Source organism: Ctenopharyngodon idella, chromosome 13 (genome assembly GCF_019924925.1).
Source record: "Ctenopharyngodon idella isolate HZGC_01 chromosome 13, HZGC01, whole genome shotgun sequence".
NCBI lineage: Eukaryota > Metazoa > Chordata > Actinopteri > Cypriniformes > Xenocyprididae > Ctenopharyngodon > Ctenopharyngodon idella.
Genome location: NC_067232.1, coordinates 14,008,956 through 14,033,736, shown reverse-complemented (window position 1 = coordinate 14,033,736; position 24,781 = coordinate 14,008,956). Strand labels below are relative to the sequence as shown.

Genomic DNA, 24,781 nt, shown 5'->3' with positions numbered 1-24,781 from the left:
CACTGTCAGCAAAAAAGGTACAGCGCTTGTCACAGGGGCAGTACCCTAAGGTACAAAAGTGAAAAGGTACATCTTTGTACCTTACTTACCCCTAAATGGTGCATATTAGTACCTTAAAGGTACTGATTAGTACTTTAAAAGTGCATATTTGTACCTTATAGGGTTAGTTCACCCAAAAATGAAAATAATGTCATTTATTACTCACCCTCATGTCATCACCCTCAAGGCCTTCATTCATCTTCGGAACACAAATTAAGATATTTTTGATTAAATTCGATGGCTCAGCGAGGCCTGCATTCAAAGCAATGACATTTCCTCTCTCAAGCTCCATGAAGGTACTAAAAACATATTTAAAACTGTTCATGCAAGTTCAGTAGTTCTACCTTAATGTTATAAAGCGACGAGAATACTTTCTGTGCGCCAAAAAAACAAAATAACGACTTTTCAACAATACAGTGATGGGCCGAATTCAAAACACTGCTTCGGAGCTTTACGAATCGAATCAGTGGTTTGGATCTCCTATCAAACGGCTAAACTGCTGAAATCACGTGACTTTGGCACTCAGAGTCACTGATTCGATTCGATTCATCACTATATTGTTGAAAGGTCATTATTTTGTTTTTTTGGCGCACAAAAATATTCTCGTTGCTTTATAATATTAGGTAGAACCACTGAACTCGCATGAAATGTTTTAAATATGTTTTTAGTACCTTTATGGATCTTGATAGAGGAAATGTCATTGCTGTGAATGCAGGCCTCACTGAGCCATCGGATTTAATCAAAAATATCTTAATTTGTGTTCTGAAGATGAATAAAGGTCTTACGGGTGTGGAACGACATGAGAGTGAGTAATAAATTACATTATTTTCATATTTGGTTAAACTAACCCTTTAAAGGCACATATTAGTACCTTTTTACCTTTGTACCTTAGGGTACTGCCCCAGTGACAAGCACTGTACCTTTTTTGCTGACAGTGTTGTGTGTGTAACAGTGGTGAGAGTTGTGCAGGTAAACCACTGCACACTGATGACTGCTAGAGAATACAGTGTTTGGCGTCATTGATAGTGCACTCTCCTCACCTGCCAGCAGCAGACGGGTCAGGGTTCGAGACTGACTCGGAGCAGGGTGGTTAGGATTAGAGGGTATATTTTGGAGGCGGAGCAATGAAGAGAGGGGTGGGTTTGTTTGGTTTGATTTGAAATATCAACAATGTACAACAGCATTTTTGAAATATGGCTTACCCCACCTTTAAAGTCCAGGTCACATTCCACCCCAAAATCAACAACAAAATAAATAAACAAAAAAAATCATACTGATATATATATATATTTCATTACATGTTAACACATTTTCTCCACAAAAATCTCTTTACCATAATATTTCCAGGTATTTTTTTGGAAATTTCATTTGATTATAATTACTGACTTGCAATGTTTTTTGTTTTTGTTTTTAATCAGTATAAAATAAAGGCAGATATACTAAATACTACCATGATGTATAAATATTTTACAATTTAAATTCATTGTTTTCAATGAGAATGCGATTTTTTTCACTATGGTACTAATCAAAATTGGGGTGCTTAATTAATGCTCAACTGTCATGAAATGTCACAATGCAGAATTAATGGTTAATTAAAATAGGTTTTATTTTTAGGACCATTATTTTTTAACAAAAAAAAAAAAAAGTCCTTTTGTGTTTGTGTTCAATTTTATTTATGTCTGTCTCTCTTTCATTTTCTGACTGGTTTATTTATTTTTTAAAGAAACAAGGTGGTTTTCAGTAACAGAATATATGTACATGTACATCTCTGTATTTGTAAAAATCATGTTTTAAATTCAGCTGTGTGAATGATATGCTTTTTACACATTTCACGCAATGTAATCTTAATATAGAAGTCTGTGGTTTCTACAGTCAAGAAAAAATAAATGTTTTTACTCATTTTTTTTTTGCAGATCTATGAGTCTCTATGTCCCTGGGCTTTTACACTGCTCAACAATTCATATAAATTGTTTGTGTCTGTTTTGTGTATCCACATGTTTTTGTGTGTGTGACTGTATACATTGTGTATGGTAGCGTCAGTAAAGCTCTGGTCATGTTTGCTCTTCATGCTGTCCACTCTATCCTCAAACACACCACACACTAAGAGAGGGGTGGCTGTGAACAAACATGCATGCATGTGGGAGTGTGTACGCATGCATGTGAGACTCTTGTGTGAGTAGGTTTGCATGTGTTATAGTGTATTGTGTATGCTTTTCTATGTGCATGAGCCTGTGCTCTTGTATGCACGTGTATGTGCATAATATGTGTAAGTCCGGGAGTGTGTTTTCATGCGTCCATGATATTATGAGTTCCATCAGTGTGTGAATAAGAGAGTCTCTAACACACACGAGGAGAGGAGAAATCCAAACACAGTATACTTACACTGCAATTCCTCACATATCCAAGCTTAGATAGAAAAGAAAACACACAATCAATATCCGTCTCAATCTGATGGCACGAGGTCTAAATCTAAATGAGGTTCATTGCTGTTATGCTGTACTTTGCTATAGTTTTTGAGCTCTGTAAGAAAAAAAGAGAATATTCTAGTGTTGTACTTTAAGTAAATCAGCCTTTCAGAAATATGCCCTGGTAAATTTCAGGCACTTACACATTATTAATCATAGCTTAATTATTAACATAATTGCAAGAAAATTAACAGGATGGACATAAAGTTAGCAATTGCTCTGTGAGGGATTGAGAGTTAGCTTATAATTTCTGTAATTTTATCAAACAGGGTGAAGTGAGACAAACCAAGCTAATACCGCAAAACATCACAGAGATCATCTAATCCATTGCTAATACTTGATCTTACTTGTAGTGTTGTTTTTGCACCTAAAATTATTGCATTTTCTTAGATAAAAGTAATATATTCTGTAAATAATGTAAATAATATAAAAAACTAAAATGATGTAAAGTGACATATGATAAAAGAAAACGAACTAATATCTCCATCTTTAAAATTGTGAGTATAATATGCAGTTATGTTGATGGGGACGTTAAAGGATAACCCATGCCATCAGCTTGTCTTTGTGAACCAACCATGTTCAAAAGTATCAGTGAAGTACAAATACTAACAAATAAAAAAACATATTTAGTGTTCCAGCTGATCAGAATAATAACCTAATAAAGACTTAGACATAGACTTGTGGGAAAAAGACTGGAACTGTTCTGAGTGAATCATTATATGTGCTTAGATATCTGCTTATTTCGCAACTGTGTCTCTGATTACTAAAGATACGTGTGTAAAATCTACAGGAAAAAATGTCTCATTTAACAGATTAAGAGTTATTTAAAGTTTTGAGCCAAAGAATTTAGTAACACTGAACAAGGTTAAGGCAGAAAAGAAGAAGTGACATCAGACAGAAGGAGCCTGATTGGTTGAGGGGACAGGAAGAGGCGGAGACTGGGCATTTACCTTGTTGCGTTTGAAGTAGGCACGTCGACAGGCAGCAAAGCATTTCTCACTACAGAAACTCTTCAGTTCAGAGCCCATACTGAGAGAATAACGCTTCACTCCCACCTTCTGACACCACGCACACATTATCTGAACATTAGAGGTGTCCTCCTCTGAGAGAGAGAGAGAGAAATAAAGAAAATATAAGCATTTATTCAGTCAACTATTTGAAACAGTCAAATGTTAGATAGCTTAGAGAACATACATCGATGTTGACTAAAACACAGAATTTGTTTTCTTTCTGTTTTTATGCAACTAAATATACCACAAATTTAAGTACATCAGTATATGTGAAATACATATTGATCTCCTTTTACGAAAAACAAAGCCAAAGCATTAACTTTATATAGAGACAGACATTTACACACACGAAGTGTGACGTCATATACCAGATAATCTCCTCAAAAACAATTTAATTTCCCACCCTTACACATTTAGACACTGATTCATCTACAGTTTCTCAAAACCTTTTTTATATTACAGACAGGCAGCATCAGTGGCGCAGCGTCTGGGCATGCAAGGTATGCACGTGCATATGGGCCCGCCATTACGGGCCTAACCCTAAAGTATACTTCGGGCGTCCGCGCACCGTCCGCATCGCGAAATTTTCGTCATCAGGAGGGTTCGCGGATGTCCGCACTCCCCGTCCGCGTGCAGCCCAGTTTTTGTGATGGCGCGGACAGTGTGTGTACTGTACAACAGCCCATGCGAGAGTGAATTGAGTGCTTGAAAACAAAAGTCCACTAGATAGTATGCAGCGCACACGCCGAACGCGTCTTTCTGCAGCCAAATACTTTCAAAGGCTCGCACGCGCCTCTGTGCGCGAGACAGAACCCGTGTACATATGTTCAGAAAAATGAAGTATAATAGAAATAATGTCAATAACTCGCTATAGCCTATCTATGTTAAATGTACTGAAAATCATTAAAATGGTCCATGCCATGTCTTAGCGATGATCTATTGTATTTGACCGGTATTCGCTTTTCTGTCATTTTTAAAGTGGGTTTCTGAAACTTATGCATGCAGTAATGTCAGTAATACAGAATTTTAAATGAGTCATATTGGTTTTCTGAAAAAACGACTACGTCTGCACTGTACATTTTAAGATACTGCACAAGATGTGAATAAACTCCTACACTCACTGGGGTGGATAGGCCTACTTTATATTCAACGAAATAAAATGCACATAAAACGTGATGGAAACAAATTTAGAGAAGAAACTTCTAGTAAATTTATTATAAAACATGTGCATTAAAAAAGTATGTAATGGAATAATTAATTCATAACTGGAATAATCTTCGGACTCATCGCATCTGAAATTATGCTATGATCATTCTGAAATTCCAAAGCCAGAGTCGAATCGGTTGAATTCAAAAGTAGACTGTGTTGAAAAGCTGTTTTTTAAAATAGATCCACAATGCAAAGTCAAAATGATGGAGGAGCGCATATAGTACTGTAGTGCTGTTGTCATTCCTAGAAATGTTTTTTACCATTTTTGTCTGCATATTAGTGATAATATCTTATTCATATTAAAGTCCTGGGACTAATTCACCTAAGACGCACATCCCCTCCACCCCCCGCGAAACCGAGAAGGGCCCGTAAAATTTTTTTTGCATATGGACCCGGGGCTGACTTGCTACGCCACTGGGCAGCATATAATGCAGATGCACATATAATCAGTAGGGATTTCTCACTGTGCTTAACCCCGGGTTATCGTCATTCTAGACCCTACTTTTAACCCCGGGTAAAGTGTGTTTAATGACTAAAGATAATCTTTCCCTCACCAATCCACAAGGGGTTAAGAGAAACCTGTCATCATGCATCACCCCACACACATCAAGAGCATATACATGTTTCTTGGTGTGCGTGCATCAGTCAATCTGCCTACATCACATGCATGCCACAAGATATTAGATCTTTCCCATCGTGCTCCACTAACAACCAGAGGCTTGCGGGCACGAATGTTTGATGTTTGAAGTGTGTTGCATGCATGTGTGTGTGTTTGGAAATGGGGGTGAGCGAGATTCTAGGGACCACAAAGACACACACACACACACACACTGATTCAAATATAACTGACATTGCCACAACAGAAAACTGCGAATTTTTTTGCTGTTTTCAATCTTCTGAGATGTGACTCCCAACATCAGATTCAGATTCAGTATGTGATCATTTTAATGCATCTGCCCGTGTCAAATGATTTCTCCTCAGAGATCTTTTACACTCTCACCCTCTAGCAGCTGCTTAATGATCAGATAAATCTAAGTGTGTGGAGAGAAAATGTCTGCCCATTAGACTTAACCTTTCCTTTCACCCCCTCTCTCTTTTTCACCTCTGTCTTTTGTAATGAGTGTGTAGAGCGAATTATATTTTAAGATAGAAATTAATTCAGAATTATGTTAAACATTTCTCCATAGGCTAAACTCTGAACATAAATTGTACTTCAGTAATCAGATCCACTTCTGACCAACCAAATCAAACTAATCAGTGCAAGGGGAAGAGAGAAGAGTCAGACCACAACCCCAAATCAAGTACATTTTTTTCTTAGTCATTTATGTATCTCTAGTGGCAAACAAATTATTTCAGTCTGTTTGAGCATCCCAACTAGGACGAAACTAGGTCGAAACTACAGCATTCGCTCAACCAGTGGCATGAGCTGGGGACAGGGATATCTATTTGAGACTTTGACTAACTTACTGTTTGAAAATGTACAACAAGTAATTCATGATTTAAAGGAATAGAACCAGGGCCTAAAACTAACTTTTTGCCACAATGCACTACAATATTGCGTTACTCCCTAAAAAATTAACTGATTGCGTTAGTTACATTTTATTAAAAGTAATGTTACAAGTTATATTTTTGGTGAATGTTAAGGCCTTTTCACACCAAAAGTGAAATAAATAAGCCTCAGGCTGAAGGAAAAGCGTATTTAAGCCTGTACAGTAGAGGGCGCTGCTCAAACAAACCTTTCAGCTGTGCTGCCATTCTGGATTAAAGGGTTAGTTCACCCAAAAATGAAAATTATGTCATTAATTACTCACCCTCATGTTGTTCTACACCCGTAAGACCTTCGTTCATCTTCAGAACACAAATTATATAATAATTATATAATTAAGATATTTTTGATAAAATCAGATGGCTCAGTGAGGTCTGCATCGCCAGCAATAACACTCCCTTTTTCAATGCCCATAAAGCTACTAAAAACATATTTAAAACAGTTCATGTGACTACAGTGGTTCAAGCTTAATATTACAAAGTGACAAGAATACTTTTTGTGCGACAAAAATAACAAAATAGCGACTTTATTCCACAATATCTGGGCGATTTCAAAATACGGCTTCATGAAGCTTCGAAGCTTTACGAATCTTTTGTTTCGAATCATTGGTTCGAAGCGTGTATCAAGCCGCCAAAGTCACGTGACTTCAGTAAACGAGGCTTCGTTACGTCATAAGTGTTTTGAAACTTCAATAGTTCACGTGACTTTGGCAGTTTGATACAAGCTCCGAACCACCAAATCGAAACAAAAGATTTGTTAAGCTTCGAAGCTTCATGAAGCCGTGTTTTGAAATCGCCCATCACTAGATATTGTTGAATAAAGTCGCTATTTTGTTATTTTTGGCGCACAAAAAGTATTCTTGTCACTTTATAATATTAAGCTTGAACCACTGTAGTCACATGAACTGTTTTAAACATGTTTTTAGTAGCTTTAAGGGCATTGAAAAAGGGAGTGTTATTGCTGGCGATGCAGGCCTCACTGAGCCATCAGATTTTATCAAAAAATATCTTAATTTGTGTTCTGAAGATGAATGAAGGTCTTACGGGTGTGGAACGAGATGAGGGTCAGTAATTATTTTTGGGTGAACTAACCCTTTAAAGAAGAATAGGACGCAGAAGGAGGAAGTTCCACACTCTTATTTCTGAATCTAATCTAAAGTCATTTTTGCTTGTTAGTATGGTTGAATTAGATTTAGACATTGGATAATAAAGTGAGATTTAATACATAAAGTATATTTATGTAATTTAATATAGTTAATTATTACAGGTTTGCGTAAAATTCTGAGATTGCATTTCACTGTTTTTATTCATTTTGAGGAATACTGAATGTTTTTGTGCAAGTGAGATGAGTAAATACATGTTCACATTTAGTCTACAACTACAATAACCATCATGTTTACACAGCGCACACAACACCTCTGCACAGGAGAGCTGTCGGTCAACAAATGTGAAAAAGTAACTTGCGTTACTTTACTAGTTGAAAAAGTAATCTGATTACATAACTCAAGTTATTTGTAATGCGTTACCCTCAACACTGCTTAAGACATAACTGACTATGTTTACTAGGACACTTTGTGTGAATTTGTCTTCGAGCGCAAGAAGACGTGAAAGAGAGCTCAGTTCAGTATTCACATACCATCTAAAATGCGGCCTTCTGGGCGTGTGCTTCGGATGTTTGTGCACAGAAATCTTCCCACAGCGTGCAGGTGACGCACTGAGTTCCCTTTTGCTTCTTCTTGCACTTGAATATTTAAATTGGCAAGGCTTAAACTCTTGGCTTAAACCTGTCAACTGCCCTGAGTGTCGGTCACATTCATGTTCAAGTTCATGCTCTTACAACATTGCATGGTTAGAATTCACAAAAATGTTACCGGCCAACTGGCGATTGACACCATTTCATATACTTGCCAATGCCGATTTTTACTCACATTTGGCACTTGGTGAGTGTTAATTTTAGGCCCTGGATAGAACAAACAAAAATGAAAATTCTGTAATCACCTACCCTTGTGTCATTCCAAACTGCATGTGCATTTTTGACATGTTTGATGCTCTTCCCTGCCCCCTTTTAAAAGAGCTGCAGATGCACAAGAGAACATTCTGCACTCAACAAATCTGCTTCTTGTTCCACAGAAGAAAGTCATTTGCGTTTAGAAAAGAATGAGTAAATGATAAAAAATTTAAAAATTATTTTTTTTATGAACTATTCCTTTGTTATCCCTATAAAAAAAAACTTTAACTTAAAAAAAACTTAATCTACACTACATCTATACTAATTCTAATGTACTTTTTGTTCTCGTGTCTTAAAGCAATTTTTATTATTTTAAAGAAAAGGCAATAGAAGCTTAGATTCAGCAGGCTGGAAAAAGTATATAAAAAGATTAAGATAGAAAGAGCTTGCCTTACAAACTGCATCATACAAAGACTCAAAGTGTTCCTCTACAACCCTGAAAATACAAACATCCTAATATAAAACGGTTTCCATGGCACTTCTGTTTGTTTTTCCTCAGCACAGCCTCATTGCTCCATCCGAATCCTGAATTTAAGAGAGACTGTGCAAATGTGTGTGTGTTTGTGGAACATCCAGTGGTAGAGCAGCACATACCTGCACTTCAAAAGCCCTCTGTCACTATGCGCATGCTCATGAATTATTCAAGAGGGCCACAGGCAAGGGGCGGGGATGGGGAGGGGGAAGTTGGCTTCTGTTGCCGTGGTAGTTAGCGAGTCTACACCATCTGTTTCTCACCACATCACACACATTAACGCACACATAAATACAAGCACACATACATAGGCACACACACACACACAAATACACCAGTGCACAGTACACTGGTTTAGGGATGCACCTCATCATGGTGCCGCCCCATTAGACAACATGACTTTGGTCTGCTGCGCTACAACACACACTCTCAACCAACAATGAAAGTGGAGATTAATTCAATGAAAGTTAATTCAATGAAAGATTTAGCAGAACTATTCAAGCCTGTAACAATGGGCTTTGTCTGAAATCACATACTCTCTGAATAGGTACTTCTTTTGAATAAGTATTTACTTTGCCATAGTTAAAAAAGGTATGTTCTATAAGGTATGAATGTGTGTAGTAATCCGCATGTACTACATTCGTCATGTTATCGTTGTCATGTGACCTACCAGCCTTAGTTGCATCCTCTCCCATGGCTTCATGGGATTGTAAAGTGTTCATTAAATGCACACTTCAAAATCTCATCAGAAGTATTAGGTCAGAGGTGTCCAATCCTGCTCCTGGAAGGCCACTGTCCTGCAGAGTTGAGCTCTAACCCCAATTAAACACACCTGAACCAGCTAATCAAGGACTTACTAAGCATACTATAAACATCCAGGCAGGTGTTGAGGCAAATTGGAGCTAAACTCTGCTGGACAGCAGCCCTCCAAGACAGAGTATGGAAACCCCTGTACTTATGCTGTCTTCACATGCTATCGGGATTGTCATAAAATATGAGTTTCCTAGGCAAAAATTGGACATGAACACCATCTCAAGTCATATTTACCACTGGGAAGCTCGGGGATAATCCTGATACCCAAGTTCCCGAGTTGGGCATGCCATAAACTTTAAATATGGTGGAGGGGAGAATGATTGCTGCTGTGACTGGTATTCTTTATTAGTTTTTTCCACAACAGCTACATCGTCTTGTGGTTTAAAGGGTTAGTTCACTCAAAAATGAAAATAATGTCATTTATTACTCACCCTCATGCCGTTCCACACACGTAAGACCTTTGTTAATCTTCGGAACGCAAATTCAGATATTTTTGTTGAAATCCGATGTCTCAGTGAGGCCTGCATAGCCAGCAATGACATTCCTCTCTCAAGATCTATTAATGTACTAAAAACATATTTAAATCAGTTCATGTGAGTACAGTGGTTCAATATTAATATTATAAAGTGACGAGAATATTTTTGGTGAGCCAAAAAAAGACCAAAATAACGACTTATATAGTGATGGCTGATTTCAAAACACTGCTTCAGGAAGCTTCGGAGCGTTATGAATCTTTCGTGTCGAATCAGTGGTTCGGAGCGGCAAAGTCACGTGATTTCAGCAGTTTGGCGGTTTGACACGCGATCCGAATCATGATTCGACACAAAAGATTCATAACGCTCCGAAGCTTAATAAAGCAGTGCTTTGAAATCGGCCATCACTATATAAGTCGTTATTTTGTTTTATCGGCGTACCAAAAATATTCTCGTCGCTTTATAATATTAATATTGAACCACTGTACTCACATGAACTGATTTAAATATGTTTTTAATACATTAATGGATCTTAAGAGAGGAAATGTCATTGCTGGCTATGCAGGCCTCACTGAGTCATCGGATTTCAACAAAAGTATCTTAATTTGTGTTCTGAAGATGAACGAAGGTCTTACGGGTGTGGAACGGCATGAGGGTGAGTAATAAACAACATTATTTTAATTTTTGGGTGAACTAACCCTTTAAAGCAGTGCATATTTACATATATGAATAATCATTTGAAGCGTGTTTTATACACAGTGAAAATAGTCTGTATTTGACAGAAATTCCAGAATTCTCAGCATGCTGACTATTGCTGTGAATGTTTATATGGTTGTCAATTAATGGGACACTAAATATCATTTTGGCTTTAAGAGGATTTCCCAATAAATAGGCAAGAATAAACCTGGTGTCCTCCATGATTCATGTTCTTTCCGACAACAAAGTATTTGAATACTTCCCATGACTTAAGAAGTGGGAAGTGAAGGAAGCATTAGTAGGTCCTCTGAGTAGGTACTTTTTGCTTACTGTTTCCTGAATACTATGAATTCGGAAATACTACTCTTTTCACATATATTCATTGATATTTGTACAGTCGCAGAAACTTTCAAGTGTTTAGTTTCAGCGTCTGAGGGAAACGGGTTAACTAGAATGACAGAGACACAATATTGTTTTTTTTGTCTGTTTGTTTTTTGTTTCAGAAGACAGCCCAGAAGACAGTGGATATACATGGTGACATTTACAAAAATGGTCAAGCAATTATTAAATCCACTTTGTTAGCCTCATAATTTTGTGCAATTAAAAACGTTAACGCATGGTTCACAAATGAAAAGTGTGAAGTCTCCACACCTGACGGATAAAATATAATCCGGGATTACTTTTACCCAGCATTAAAAAAGAAAGCATGAAATACAATAAACATATGTTTTTTTACAGTTGTATGTGTGTCGTATAAGTTAGATACTCATATGCTGTCTGTGCACTTGTGTTTCTTACCTGCTGGTGCTTTGATCAGAGGGGGCGGGATTAAGGGCACTATGATTGGCAGGCCTCCATGCTCTTTAGAGGAGGAGGGGTTTACAGACGCTTCGCTTGTCACTCCATTCCGTGATGTCGGAGTAGAGCTAGAGCTGTTGGCGTGTGGAGGAGAACCACTGCTGTTCTCCACTGTGGATGCTTTTGGCAAAGAGTTCTCTAGAGAGGAGAGAGTGATAATGGCGACTCGTTTATGTCTCACAAACCAGTCACAGTGTGAAATACATGAGGTCAGTGGGATCTATGCTATTTGTTCCGTGAAATGTCATTGATAGGTTTGACTGTCATCAAATTCAAATGGTCATGATCCTTTCAATGTAATCAATAATAAATCATAATTGATCCTATTTATATTCTAAGAAAAAAGTTATTGAGAAAAAAACATGTTATTCCAAATTTAAAAAAAAAAAAAAATGTCTAGCTAGCTAGATATCAGCCTGTTAGCATTGTTTGAAAATATCGTCATTCGGTATAACCAAAAGTGTCATTCGGTAAAACCGAAAATGTGGTTAAACCGAATTACTTTTTTGGTGACAAATTTTGTCCATCTTGTTAAAAATGACAAAAGCAGTGTTGATTGATTATAAAATCCACATAATCTCATTGTTAACACTTAATAAAACTTCAAAATTAATCATATCTCCGTTATGTTTTTTTTTTTACACTTTTAAAAACGTTATTCGTGAATGACCCATATATTATATATATATATATATATATATATATTATTATTATTATTATTATTATTATTTACCATTTTCCTGTTGAATATGCTTACTGTTTTACTGGGAAATATCACATTACAGAAGTACAAAAAAAATGCAAACAGGGTTTCATACTGACTAAAAACTCGGCATGCGTTCAATATTACTGTGTTAAAACGCAACTAACATCTTTATTCATGGTCAGTGTTTCATTTTTAAATTCACAAGTCATTAACAACTAGCGATATCTCAAACGCACACCTCATATTACTATTTTGACCAGTTACATGACAGAAAACTGATTAAATAGCTCTTATAAGACGTTCCCATACTACACATCCACCTGCAGCAAATAAGACAAGATTCAACAAGAGCACCCAAACAGATTACTGGTAGATAGCAGAAAAGCCCATTTGTAACTCTAACTGCTCATTTAGAGACGATCACAGCTAAATGAGTTAATTAAGTCTGATTGTCCTTTGCCTAATCTCTCCACTTCCAGCAACGTCAACTAACAATAGTGAAATATCGTAATCTGTGGCTGTGGATTTGTCTGACGGCAGAAAGTAATTACGGCGAGCGTCACATGGCAGGCATAGTAGGTTGGAGAAATATGCTAGCTGAGAAATATGCTAGTGCACGCTAGCTGGGAACCGTCTAACGCCTAAATCACCATTTTCTTTAATGGAGGCTGGAGTATGGACTTAGCGAGGAATTAGCCAGCTCATTGTTTCGGCATCTCTTTCTCTGTCCCCACAGGGCAGCAGAAAAAATGGCTGACAGTTTAAGACTCTCTAATGCTCTGGCACAGAGGCCGGCCAGGAGACAGCATGGAGGGTGCAAAGATAAAGCTGTGGGTTAATCGGAGTGCTCTCGGGGGAACGACAGAGGAAGTTCAGGAATTTAACTGTGCATTCTCTTTTTAACAACATTTAAAATCTGACAGTCCTTGTATTGGGTCCTGTCCTTGTCAGGATTTTGTGTCTTATTACATCCCAGAATTCCCTCTAGGCTCTTTCTGGTGGCAAACAGGTTTGTGAAATTAACCTGCTACAAAGAACCTATGGGGAATTAAGGGATGATAATAAGATAAAATATTAATGCAAGTTCTGCATATTAGTATCAAGTGTTCAGAGGGTTAGAAGGTAAAGTTAGATACTGAAACTTTCTCTAAATACATAAGTGTGCAGAGTACTGGGTTACAGGCAAGAAGAGAGTTTAGTCACCCATGGTGCCCAAATAATCAAATTGTCTAGACAACTAAAGACACACACTACAAGATAATCGGGGCGATTTTGGGCCCAATTCTCCCCTTCCGCCAATCTATAGGTAAAGTCCCGTTTACCTTGATGGTTCTACAGATTATCTTCTCAGATTTTCCTGTGGTGTGATGTGTTAAGAGCAGTGTTGGGGAGAGTTACTTTTAAAAGTAATGCATTACAATATTGCGTTACTCCCTAAAAAAGTAACTAATTGCGTTACTTAGTTACTTTTCATGAAAAAGAAATATGTTACATTACTTTTGCATTACTTTTTCTCACATGGGCTGGGCTTGTTTGTTTTTAATAGCAACAAAAAAGCAGCAAAAAAGCAGCTCAAACAAACCTTTCAGCTGCGGTGCTGAAATTTTTTGTTGTAAATTGAAAAAGTAATGCATTACTTTACTAGTTACTTGAAAAAGTAATCTGATTACGTAACTCAAGTTACTTGTAATGCATTACCCCCAACACTGCTTAAGAGTGATTGAATCTGCTGCGAAGAATGTCTGGGCCGCAATGATCTCAAATCGTAAATATTCAACATGTTGGATATTTTCGATTTGAAATCATTGCGGCCCCGGCATTCTTCCGAGTAATCAGTAATCCTGTTGTCTGATGGGAACCCCGAGGACAAACGCGCACAAACTCTGTAGATTGTTACGTGGAATGAAATGATACCCAATCAGAAAGGAAGCTGACAGAAAATGGAAACATAACATGACTTCATCCAAACTATTTTCATTTTTTCTGCGAATTTTCTTTACTCTAAAGTCACGTTTGACCGCGAGAGATTTCCCGCGTTCACAATCGGGAGTCTGTGGTGTGCCGTCTTGATGACATTGCGGCACTCCACACACAAACAAAACTGTTAAATCTTTTTTTTTTTTTCCATCATGTTTGTGGTCTCTCACATGTTGAAAATCTGATAAGATAAGTGTGGGACAGATTTAATCAAAATTACACTACCATTCAAATGTTTAGGGTTGGTAAGATTTTTGAAACAATTTTGTTTTAAAAAGAAGTAACTTATGCTCACCAAGGCTGCATTTATTTGATCAAAAATACAGTAAAAATATAACTCCTGTGCAGTTTTATTACAATTTAAAATAACTTTTCTTTTTTTAAATTTTTAAATGTAATGTATTCCTATGATGGCAAAGCTGAAATGAAAATGGTTGTGCTGCTGAGATTTTTGTGGAAACTGGGATTCTTTGATTAATAGAAAGAACAGTTTATTTGAAATAGAAATAATTTGTTGCATTATAAACGTGACTTTTGTTCAATTTAATGTGTCTTTGCTGAATAAAAGTATTAATTTCTTTCCAAAATAATAATAATAAAAAAAAGTCTTACTGACCCCAAACTTTTGAATGTGTACTTTTTTTTTTTTTTATCTATGTGTGCTAGCTTTTGAGACCGTCTGTATGCTATGCGTAAATCTTATTTTGCCTGCCTGTCCAGGGTTGTAAAGGGCTATCTGTGTCAGATCTCACCTTTCAGGACAGAGATGTGTTGCCGCATTTCTCCATCAGGGTAGTTGCGGATCTCTATGTCATCTGAGTCTCGTAACTCCACTTTGTCATATCCGTACCATCCAAGCAACTCATTCATGGTGTTTTCAGCAAAACTCTGCAGGGAGAGAGATAACCATTTAAAAAGCAATTTGCAATTTTAATTTTTATCTATTTTTTATCTGTAAGGATTCAACTAATTTATGACATTGCAGATACTGCTCATGAATCATAGATTAAATCTACTCTACTATCTATTTACTGAACATGCCTACACACACACATAGAGGGAATCTGAAAGAGTGAATAATTGCAGTCTGTTTGGGAGGTGTACTGCACTGAGACAATCAATGTAAAAAGAAAAAACTCTGAGTGGCAGATTTTGCAATGCGGATAAACAGAAATCTCCACAGGGAATCTTATGTTTGTGTGGCTACTGTGAACAAGGGCCAAAAGTAGTTTCATCCAAGAAATCCTCTAGCTCAACGATAGACAAAATCTGACTGAAAATAGCTTCAAAGCTCCATATCCCTTTAAGAACCAAATCTGGAGAGGCTAGTATAGACTGACCAGGGCATCAAACAAACATCTTGCAAACAACACTTAAGCCAGACAACCAGAGAGCAGAGAATTATTAACAAATCAGAGCTGACCAGACCAGAGCAGAATCCATGTAGCTTCAACATGCTAGACAAAAAACATGGGCCATACTTTGAGTATAGATTTTAATACCCATTTTCTCTATTTAAATCTTCAAAGCTCACTAATTTTAAAGCATCTCCTCAAAAAAGTAGTTATACATGTCAAATATCTTTAGTTTTTAGACATTCTAACTATAAGTAACTTTGCAACTACATGTCAACTAACTCTCATTAGTAGACTGTTAGGTTAGGGTAAAATGTTGGGGTTCGGATTAAAGGTGCAGTAAGTGATTTATGAGAAACGCTGTTGGATCTGACCAAGCGCCAAAACACACTTGTAGCCAATCAGCAGTAAGGGGCGTATACACTTATTAGGGGGGAGATGCCTGTGTTGCATAGGGGCGTGTTCATGAATTTGGGGGCGGAGCTATCAAGATAGGGTGTGATCCTTTTGGGTAGGGGCGTGTTTGTTTTGGTGATTTCAAATATCAACAGCGTTTCTCAGAAATCACTTACTGCACCTTTAATAGAATCATTTGACATGTAGTTGCAAAGTTACTTATAGTTAGTTGAATGTCTGTTGGGTGACCATCAAAATAAAGTGTTAGCTGATATTAAGTAGACAGTCTACTAATACTCTAATGAGAGTTAGTTGACATGTAGTTACAAAGTTACTAGTTATTATGTAACTGTAAGTCGACCGTTGAAACAAAGTGTTACCAAATCAAACTATATTAGGTATACAATTACATTAAATATATAAATTATATTAAATTATAATTGTATTTGTTTTAAAATCTCAGTGTATTCATCTCTAAGACATACAGTAAATGAGCATCTAAACATTCAGATATTTATTTATTTCCATATATGTATTATTTATTTTTGTCACTTTTTCTGTTTTAGTCAATCTGAGGGAGGCTCTCACCATCAAGTAGGGCGAGTTGCCATGAAGATTGCCTGCCTGCCCCGCCCCTGGGAGGGGCCGATTGGACGGGACCTGATGAGACACGAGTCAACAACTGTCAATCAAACATAGAAACTGTCAGTCAATCGCATTAACTGTCAAGCAGCATACTATTGTTCTGTGTTGTCGGATACACACATACTCATGTTGGATGGGCCTTGACATTTACTATAGTAAATCACTATATCGTACAATAACAATTTTACTCTCCAGCGTAAACTACAGCACTACAATAATAAACATACACATACATATATGTTGTACAGCCTATTTAAAGCAGTTTCCAGTACAAACTGTTGAACAGCTCTTCTCCACTCCTTCCCTGCACTTCCTCTGTATGGCCACCAGGTGTCTGTCCTGCCCCTGCCTCTGGTCTGTAAGGTGAGGCTTCTGTTTTAGGATCGAGTTCACAAGGTCAGTCAGTCACAATGCAGTAATCACACCCTGTCCACAGGAAAACCTACTAGACTGTATCAGCACAGCACGGATCAATCTAGAATCACCTGAGATCCGCTCTAAAGTGTTTTTGGGCACTTCAGAAGTCCTGATTGTCTGGGAACACCAGCTGAGCTGAGTTTAGAGGTGCCCAGAATTTCCTTAAGAGGGCTGACCTGACTTACAGTGTTAACAAGGGACACTCATCAAAGGGGCAAAAGTGAGACCACATACTGTAGGCTTTGGGACAGTGATTCTTTATTATAAGATACTGTGTATATATATACAATATATATATATATATATATATACACACACACAGTACTGCGCAAAAGTCTTAGGCCACCATTAGATATTGTTTTAGCAATTGTATGACGACCATATTAATTATTTCTCAGTCTCTTTATTAGAATATAACCAGAAAATACAGGAAGTTTGTATGCAGTATTAAAATCAGAAAAAAACAGCTTCTATAGGCTAAAGTGGCATGTATTTAGTGACCTTCCCTTACACTCGAGCAATAGCAGGAACCTAAATGGAAAAGGACTGGAAGGTCAAGAAAACTTTCAAAATCTGATGAGAAGTTTCTCAGTTTCTTCTTTGAGAAACTGGAAGAAGTCCATGAGGTCACACTAAATACTGTTTTTTTGCTTAAAGAAGCCATTTTGTTCTGGTTTTTTTTTTCTGTTTGTATCTTAGTAAAGAGACAGAAAAATAAATATGGATGGTCATTAAAACATTTATATACAACAAAGTTGGAGGTGACTTTTGCACAGTACTGTATATATATATATATATATATGTGTGTCTGTGTGTGTGTGTGTGTGTGTGTGTGTGTATGTATGTATATATATATATATATAATTCATTTTGAAAATGTATAAAATTACATAATTAGAGAGGGAGTTCAAAATATAGAGAAATAAATAGAGAATTTCTGAACAAACCGAACATTTAAACACTTTTAAATATGGAGAAAAAGCTATTAACGTGACATAATAAAAAGGTTAATGCTATTCTATTCTGTTCTTTAAAACTAGAATGTTTTTAAGCATTTTTTTTAATCATCCAATCCAATTGCATAGACAAATCTACGCATGCACAATACAAAACGAATATATTTAGAAAATGTTGTTACAAAGCACAGAGGGAAAACTGACAATTTAAAACATCCTTTTGTGCATCATTGCTGTGTGTTTGTCTTTTTTAAGTGCTGCAGATCAGCATGATTTCTATCAAATGTTCTGGATTCTGCACGAAATGTCACTCCATACACTTAATTGCAAACTGAAATTCCCCGCACTCCTCCCCTCTGAAGGCCGCCCAATAATTACACTTGCTCTGATAAAACCAAAAAATCACTATGAAAAAAAAAAAATAGAGAGAGAAAAAAGAAAAGTATTTCCTCCCCCATAGAGACAAAATCAAATCAGACATGTTTGGAGAGAACTCTTTTCACGGCAGACTGAAAGATCAGCGAGAAAAGTTACAAGATACGAAGCAGCAAATCTCATTCCCTCTCTGCCGCCTTGCCTCTCTGTTTGCCGTGATTGTGACGGCGGGGGGAATCGGACACCCTGCGCGCAGTAACAAGAGTAGGTCACTGTACACCATGATAAAATTCCCTCCTCCCTTCACCAACTTTCCTTCTGACCAACCTCTCTTTCCCCGTCTTGCTCTCTCTCTCTCTCCTCTCCTCCCAACCCACACTTTTCCATTCCCTTCTTGCTTTTTTCTCTTGTCCCTCTCTCATACTGAATATCACTTTTTCTCTCTTCCATACTCTCTCTCTCTCTGTCTTTCTTTCTCCCCCACCACTACACTCTGCTTTCATTTCCATCTACCTTCCTTGATATTCGATCTGGCCTGTATTCTCAGCTTTCAGTTTTTACAGCTTAGGCTGCCTATTGCTGTATACATTCCTTTCTCTTCTCCCTCTCTCTCTCTCTCTCTCTCTCTCTCTCTCATCCCCCTCTCCATCGGGGCAATCACCAGCACGGGGCTTATTTTACCATGCTGCACATGAAAGCAGACGGAGATGAAGGCAACACTGTCAGACGTCTCTACTCTGTATCTCTCTCGGAGGTATAATCCTTTACAAGGCCACATTGTGTACAATCTTCCCTATCTCTATTCTTCTTCTTTCCTTTTGCATTTTTCTTTTGTCTTATTCTTCTTGGAAGTAAGAGAAAAATTAAACAAAGAATTGTTTTAAACCAAAGCGAGGGACTCCTCATAGGCAGGGTGTGTGTGTGTGTGTGTGTGTGTGTGTTGGTGGAAATCTGATACATGAGAGGGAGAAATTCATAATGCTCAGGTCTCAAGTTCTCACTGAGGCAATAAGAGAGAAGTGCAGAGTAAAACGCAGATTATATTTGTACACACACGCTCTTTAAGTGTTACAGTATGCTTTGTTTGTGAGTTATTTACATAGGTACTGACCGTCAAATAGGAAGTGACACACTTTTCCTCCACCTTTAAAGAACAAGCAACTGGACTTCCTAGAGCTCACAGTGGAAAGCATGAACTCAATAAGTTTGGGAAAGGGAAATAACTAAAAAAATAAATAAAAGCCGGTAGACGCATTTTGATAATGCAGATGGGATGGAAGTATTCAGCCTCGCTGTGATTTGCGACACCTGTTCGCGCATGTATCTCAAACCCCTCAAACAGACCCTTGCTCTAAACCCTCCTCTGGTTACTCTACACCGCATATCAAATTTAGCTTTGATTCCACAGAACCTGATCTGTGTGTCTGTTGACGCAAATGTTTGGGGAAAAGTTTTGTTTTGTCTCCATGGCTTTGCTGTTTCCTGTTTTTCATGTTACATGGGGCGTGACACACGCACATTGTTCATCGACGCTGTTTGCATATGCATGGGACCACCGCCCTCAGCTGTGGCAGTGTCTCTGTGGGCTATCTGCCGTAACTATATGGGGTATCTGCATGGGGTATCTAGGGCACCTGCATGTGTCTGGTGAAGATTTATGGGATGTTGTTGTACAGATGTAACTGCATATTCTGGATTAGGGAAACAAAGAATTATTTATAAAATAGTATTTGAAAAAACGATATTGATTTTGTATTTTGCTTTTTTGAATTCTATATATACGAAATATGTCCCACTTAATGTCTTATGTGGTTACAGCCCTGCTTTTATAGTGGAATCTTTATACATGTGGAGTATTTTTATCAAAAGCTTACCAAAAGGCGGGGGGGGGGGGGTATTTTGTACCTTATATACCAACCCGATCTCACAGCAATTCATACATATTTTACGAGGTGGCTAATTCAAATTCGTACAACCTAACTCGTACGAATTCGTACGTTTCATGCTAAATCTTACTTATTTTACGAGTTGCCAAATTCGTATGAGTTCGTACGAATTACCTACCCCTAACCCCGCCCCTAAACCTGCCTGTCACTGGGGTTTAGACAAATCATATGAATTCCAACGAGCGAGGTCATTAGCCACTTCGTTAAATACGTACGAATTGGTCGTGAGATAGAGTTGTTATTTACCCCTAAAGGGTGCATATTAGTACCTAAATAGTACATATTAGTACCTTCTTGAAGGGCACCACCGCAGTGACAGCTTTTGTACCATTTTTTTCTGAGAGTGTATGATCTTTAAAATTATTTTTCAGGCTAAAACTCTGTAACAGAACAGAAAAACAGAACGTTTAAATGCAAGTGGCCGCGGACATTACAAGCATTAGTGTATAAGATGTCTTACTTCATTACATACTCTTCATTATACGTTTTTGCAGAGAGGCATTTAACTTGTGGAATCCTAACAGAGAGATTACAGGGTGAGAAGGTTTTTTGTGGGTGGTTGTCTGAAAAACACCTGTGTGTTTCAGTATAGCTGAGGGAATTATAGGCAGAAACTTCTGTGAATTACATGAGAAGTTCCTATGATGATATAGCATATCAGCTAGCTAGTACACTATAAATGACAAAAGTGATAGGCTATATCTCAGACTTTATTTGTTTTACATGTGTGTATATATATACAGTAGCACCGCCCATTACCCAGCAGACTCTGCTGTTAAATTTGCATGTGTGTGACTAAAGAAGGTAGTGCCTGATCACCAGCTATGTTTTGTCATGGTGTGCGACCATGTTATCCATGTTATATTATGTATATATTCAACCCATAGAATGTAAGGTGAATTGCTGACAACTGTTGGATGCTGGATGACCTCAGGCACTTTAATGGTCTACTCTCTGTCAAAATCAAGGCAGAGATCAGCTTTTTCCACAGCCCTGTGGTCAAAATGACAACTCGACGGATGAAATGACAGATTTGTGCCTGACTTGTACAAACAACACCACTGACAAGGCCAACACTCACCACAGACCTTTGGAGATGCGCATAGTGCAGAAAATATGTTACAGATTTGAAGTATTGGGAGAAATCACTGAATTGTGCACTATGGATTGCAGACAAGAGCAGTGCATAAGGTAACAAGATCAGTAATGTGGAAGCCACAGCCTTTAAATTGAGTACTAAATGAATAAAAAGTTGCTGCCTACTTCATTCAGGTGGCAATTCTTACAGCATCTGCTGTGCAACACCCAATATATATACTTTTAGTACAATATCAAGGAATGTAAAGGACATAATGGAAGGCGAGCAAAAAATATTTTGACAAATGGAAGATTAACACCATTTGAGCAGCAAGATATTTGTTCCAATTCCTTGCTGTCAAAAACTGATCGTACAAATATTGATTCCTTATTAAAGGAAAGGTCAGCAGTGTGAAAGACAATGCAAACTTGATTTATTTCACTTAGCTCACTGATAAAAATCAGATGAAAAAAGTCCTTAAAAAAAAAAAATCATGTTCACAGCTCAAAAATGTGACTTCTTTTTGTTTGGATCTATTAGGTTTTTCCAAATTAATTACAAATATAATTCATACAGATAATACACACAACACTTTTTTATGTTTTCAGTTACAGAATTAAAATGAATTTTGATATTCAAAAACATCTAAGTGGTGTAATTGTCAGAGGACTGTAAAAAAGAAAATGGTGTCGATAAGTTTGACATTTTTAAAATAAAATTGGCATAATCTTTTATTATTATTCTATTAAAAAAAAAAACAGTAAAGCAATTTTGTTTTATTAAGTATTATTAATATTTTAAAGTCAGCGTGATTTAACCAGCATGCATGCAGCGGTTTTGTTGTCATTTGACATAAACAGGAAATGATATCAGAGGGGTTTAGACCCCTCAAACCCCCAATAATTCACTTCACAGCTCCAGAATAAGTCAGTTTCTGCAAGGGCAGCATTGCTGTGTGTGTTTGTGTTTGTGTGTGTGTTTGTGTGTGTGTGTGTGTGTGTGTGTGTGGGAGAGAGAGAGTTACGTCAAACTGAAAGATCGGTGGCTTTTAAGGAGACCGGGGAAACGCACGCGTGTATCTCCGCTACAGGTCGATCAATATCTGTCAAATTTAGAGCCCCGGCGGACCGGTGAGCCTCACGCAGGTTCCGTCAAATAATCACTGACAAGAAAGAACGCGAACGGAGCAAAATCACCAAAGCCACACACACACAGTGACCTAAACACATGATCAAATTAATAATAGGCTAATAATAATTAAATGCGTCCCTGTATCCCACAATGTTGCTATCAGAATTAATGTAGCTTGATCTGATAAAGAGCACAGATAAATTCTGGCGTTTCCAAAACATTAGGCTGCATGGCAGCTGATGCAAACGCTTCAGACAATGAGCACCACACAACCAGGAGACAAAGCGCCTGTGTGCGCCTTCAAATTATACAAACACACGGCTCTCTTCAAAAACAGAACAAAAAAGTGAAAGAGTCTCCTAGAGCTTGAATAAACGAAACCATGATTGCATATGGCAAATACCCCCAAAAGGCTTTTGAAATGTGCATTTGTCACGAGCAGACAGCGCTCAGTCAGTGTTGAACAGATGCACATCTGGAGTGACCGGCGCTTCCCATCAGAACAGCTGGACAGATGCACCCTTCCAGCATGCTTTCCGTTTCATTATTGAGTTTTTACTCTGTTCTGATGTTTCTGTGTTGTTTAGCAGAGTGATAGTAAAGCGCTAGTAGTAGTAGTAACGCAGCAGTTTGACGCGGAGACTGACGCACTGGATTTTCCATCAACTACACTGGAGCCAACAAGGGGATTTCACTCTAAACCATCTCGTGATGTGTGACTGGGAATATATATTATATTATATGTTACGTGCAAATGATTTAGAAACTCATGCAAATATGTGTTTAAATAAAATCCATAATTCAATATGAATAAAATAGATCTCAAGCACTGGAAAGCGAGACCAGAGTGGTCTGGAGGGTGCGTGAATTAAGCTCAAAAAAGAAACGGGAGGAAAATAATGCCGACCTGTTCTGCAACCAGAAAAAAAAAAAAAAAAAAAAAAATCAAAGTTAGCTGATTAACCCCAAACACACAGCGCTTGAATGAATCGGTTCTCTATATTCAGTCCGAGGGCGGAGCGGCGGTGCGCTCAACGCATCCAAAAATGACAAGCCTTTATGGGCGCCAGTGAGAGAGAGCGCGCGCACAACCTACCTTCATCTCTGCGTTAATTTCCCTCTTCACAGGGTGAGCTGGCTTTCTGCTCCTCTTGTTTTCCGGAGGTCTTCCCTCTTTCTCCATCTCAGCCATGTTTTCTTTAAATCTCTGTCAATATTTGGGGGTAAAAACCCCGCGGGCGCACGGCACGGAGCGAGGCGGGGCCGTTTCAGAGTTGCGGAGTGGCAGCGAATGGCAGGCGCGCGAGAAGCCCTTGTGAAGTTGATGCTGCTGCTGGTGGTACTGCTGCTGCTGTTGCGGGCTCACCGTGCCCGGTCGAGTCAGCCATCTTCTGCCTGCTATTTCTCAGCGGTCTGAGCGTGAGCAGGATCGAGCCCTCTCGGAAAGCCAACCAAGAGGTTGAGAAAAAAGAGCGAGCCAGACAGGGGGAGGGGCCTCCACCGTAACTCTATACGGCCACGCTGATCCCGGGAAGGCTATTTCCTCCCCAATTTTCCACAGATCGGTTTTCACTCAGGACTCCACGCGTGGCGGAGGTTGTCGCGCGATAGGAGTGAATAGGTGCCGTTGTCTGATGTGTTATCATTCACCCCGCGCGCGTTATCAGCTCTCCGCAGGGGGTGCTTGATATTGTTGTACGAGACAATTAATGGAAATGAAACAGTCAAGGGGTCCTAATCATTTCCTTTTAATTAAACATCTCTGAACGGGTGCAATGGGTGGTGTTTATGAGACAGATATCTGCAGGTAATTAAAACCCACTCTGGAGGTGCGTTTGAGTTACAGACAAAGACTTTACAGGAGCCTAACAAATGTGTTACAAACAAGAGAGTGAGATATATACGATATTTGACACTGTGACACTAAATTTTGCTCCTTAAAGCTCATAATTTAACTTGTCTAAGGTATTTTTCAATCTCACTCACACACATATTTAGTAAAAAGTGTCAGATCTTCACTGAAGCTTGAGATTAGTGAATAAAAAAGTAAAGAAAAAGAATCAGACATTTTTTTTTTAATTACCATGACAGTCCAAAGGTCCAGCAATAAGCAAAACATGACAGAAAAAAGTTGATGGATTTGTAAAAAGCAGAAACATGAAACAAACACATGGATGTTGTATTAGAGACAGGTGAATTTGCAGCAAAATA

The 24,781-nt window shown here is 38.0% G+C and overlaps 1 protein-coding gene across 8 annotated transcripts in view; it reads right to left on the bottom strand.

Annotated features, from left to right (window-relative positions):
- sobpa (sine oculis binding protein homolog (Drosophila) a) overlaps positions 1-24,781 on the bottom strand; it is a 51,062-nt gene extending 26,281 nt beyond the window's left edge. For 2 of the 8 annotated variants that reach the window (XM_051916102.1, XM_051916103.1), the window contains exons 1-6: positions 23,667-24,781; positions 16,611-16,682; positions 15,024-15,159; positions 11,529-11,726; positions 3,455-3,606; positions 2,422-2,445 (exon numbers count right to left, since the gene is read on the bottom strand). In XM_051916102.1, coding sequence (XP_051772062.1) covers positions 2,422-2,445; positions 3,455-3,606; positions 11,529-11,726; positions 15,024-15,159; positions 16,611-16,682; positions 23,667-23,762 — 678 coding nt within the window. In that variant the 5' untranslated portion in view covers positions 23,763-24,781. The remainder of the gene's footprint in view (positions 1-2,421; positions 2,446-3,454; positions 3,607-11,528; positions 11,727-15,023; positions 15,160-16,610; positions 16,683-23,666) is intronic. The other 6 variants (XM_051916101.1, XM_051916107.1, XM_051916104.1 and 3 more) reach the window with 4 other exon arrangements.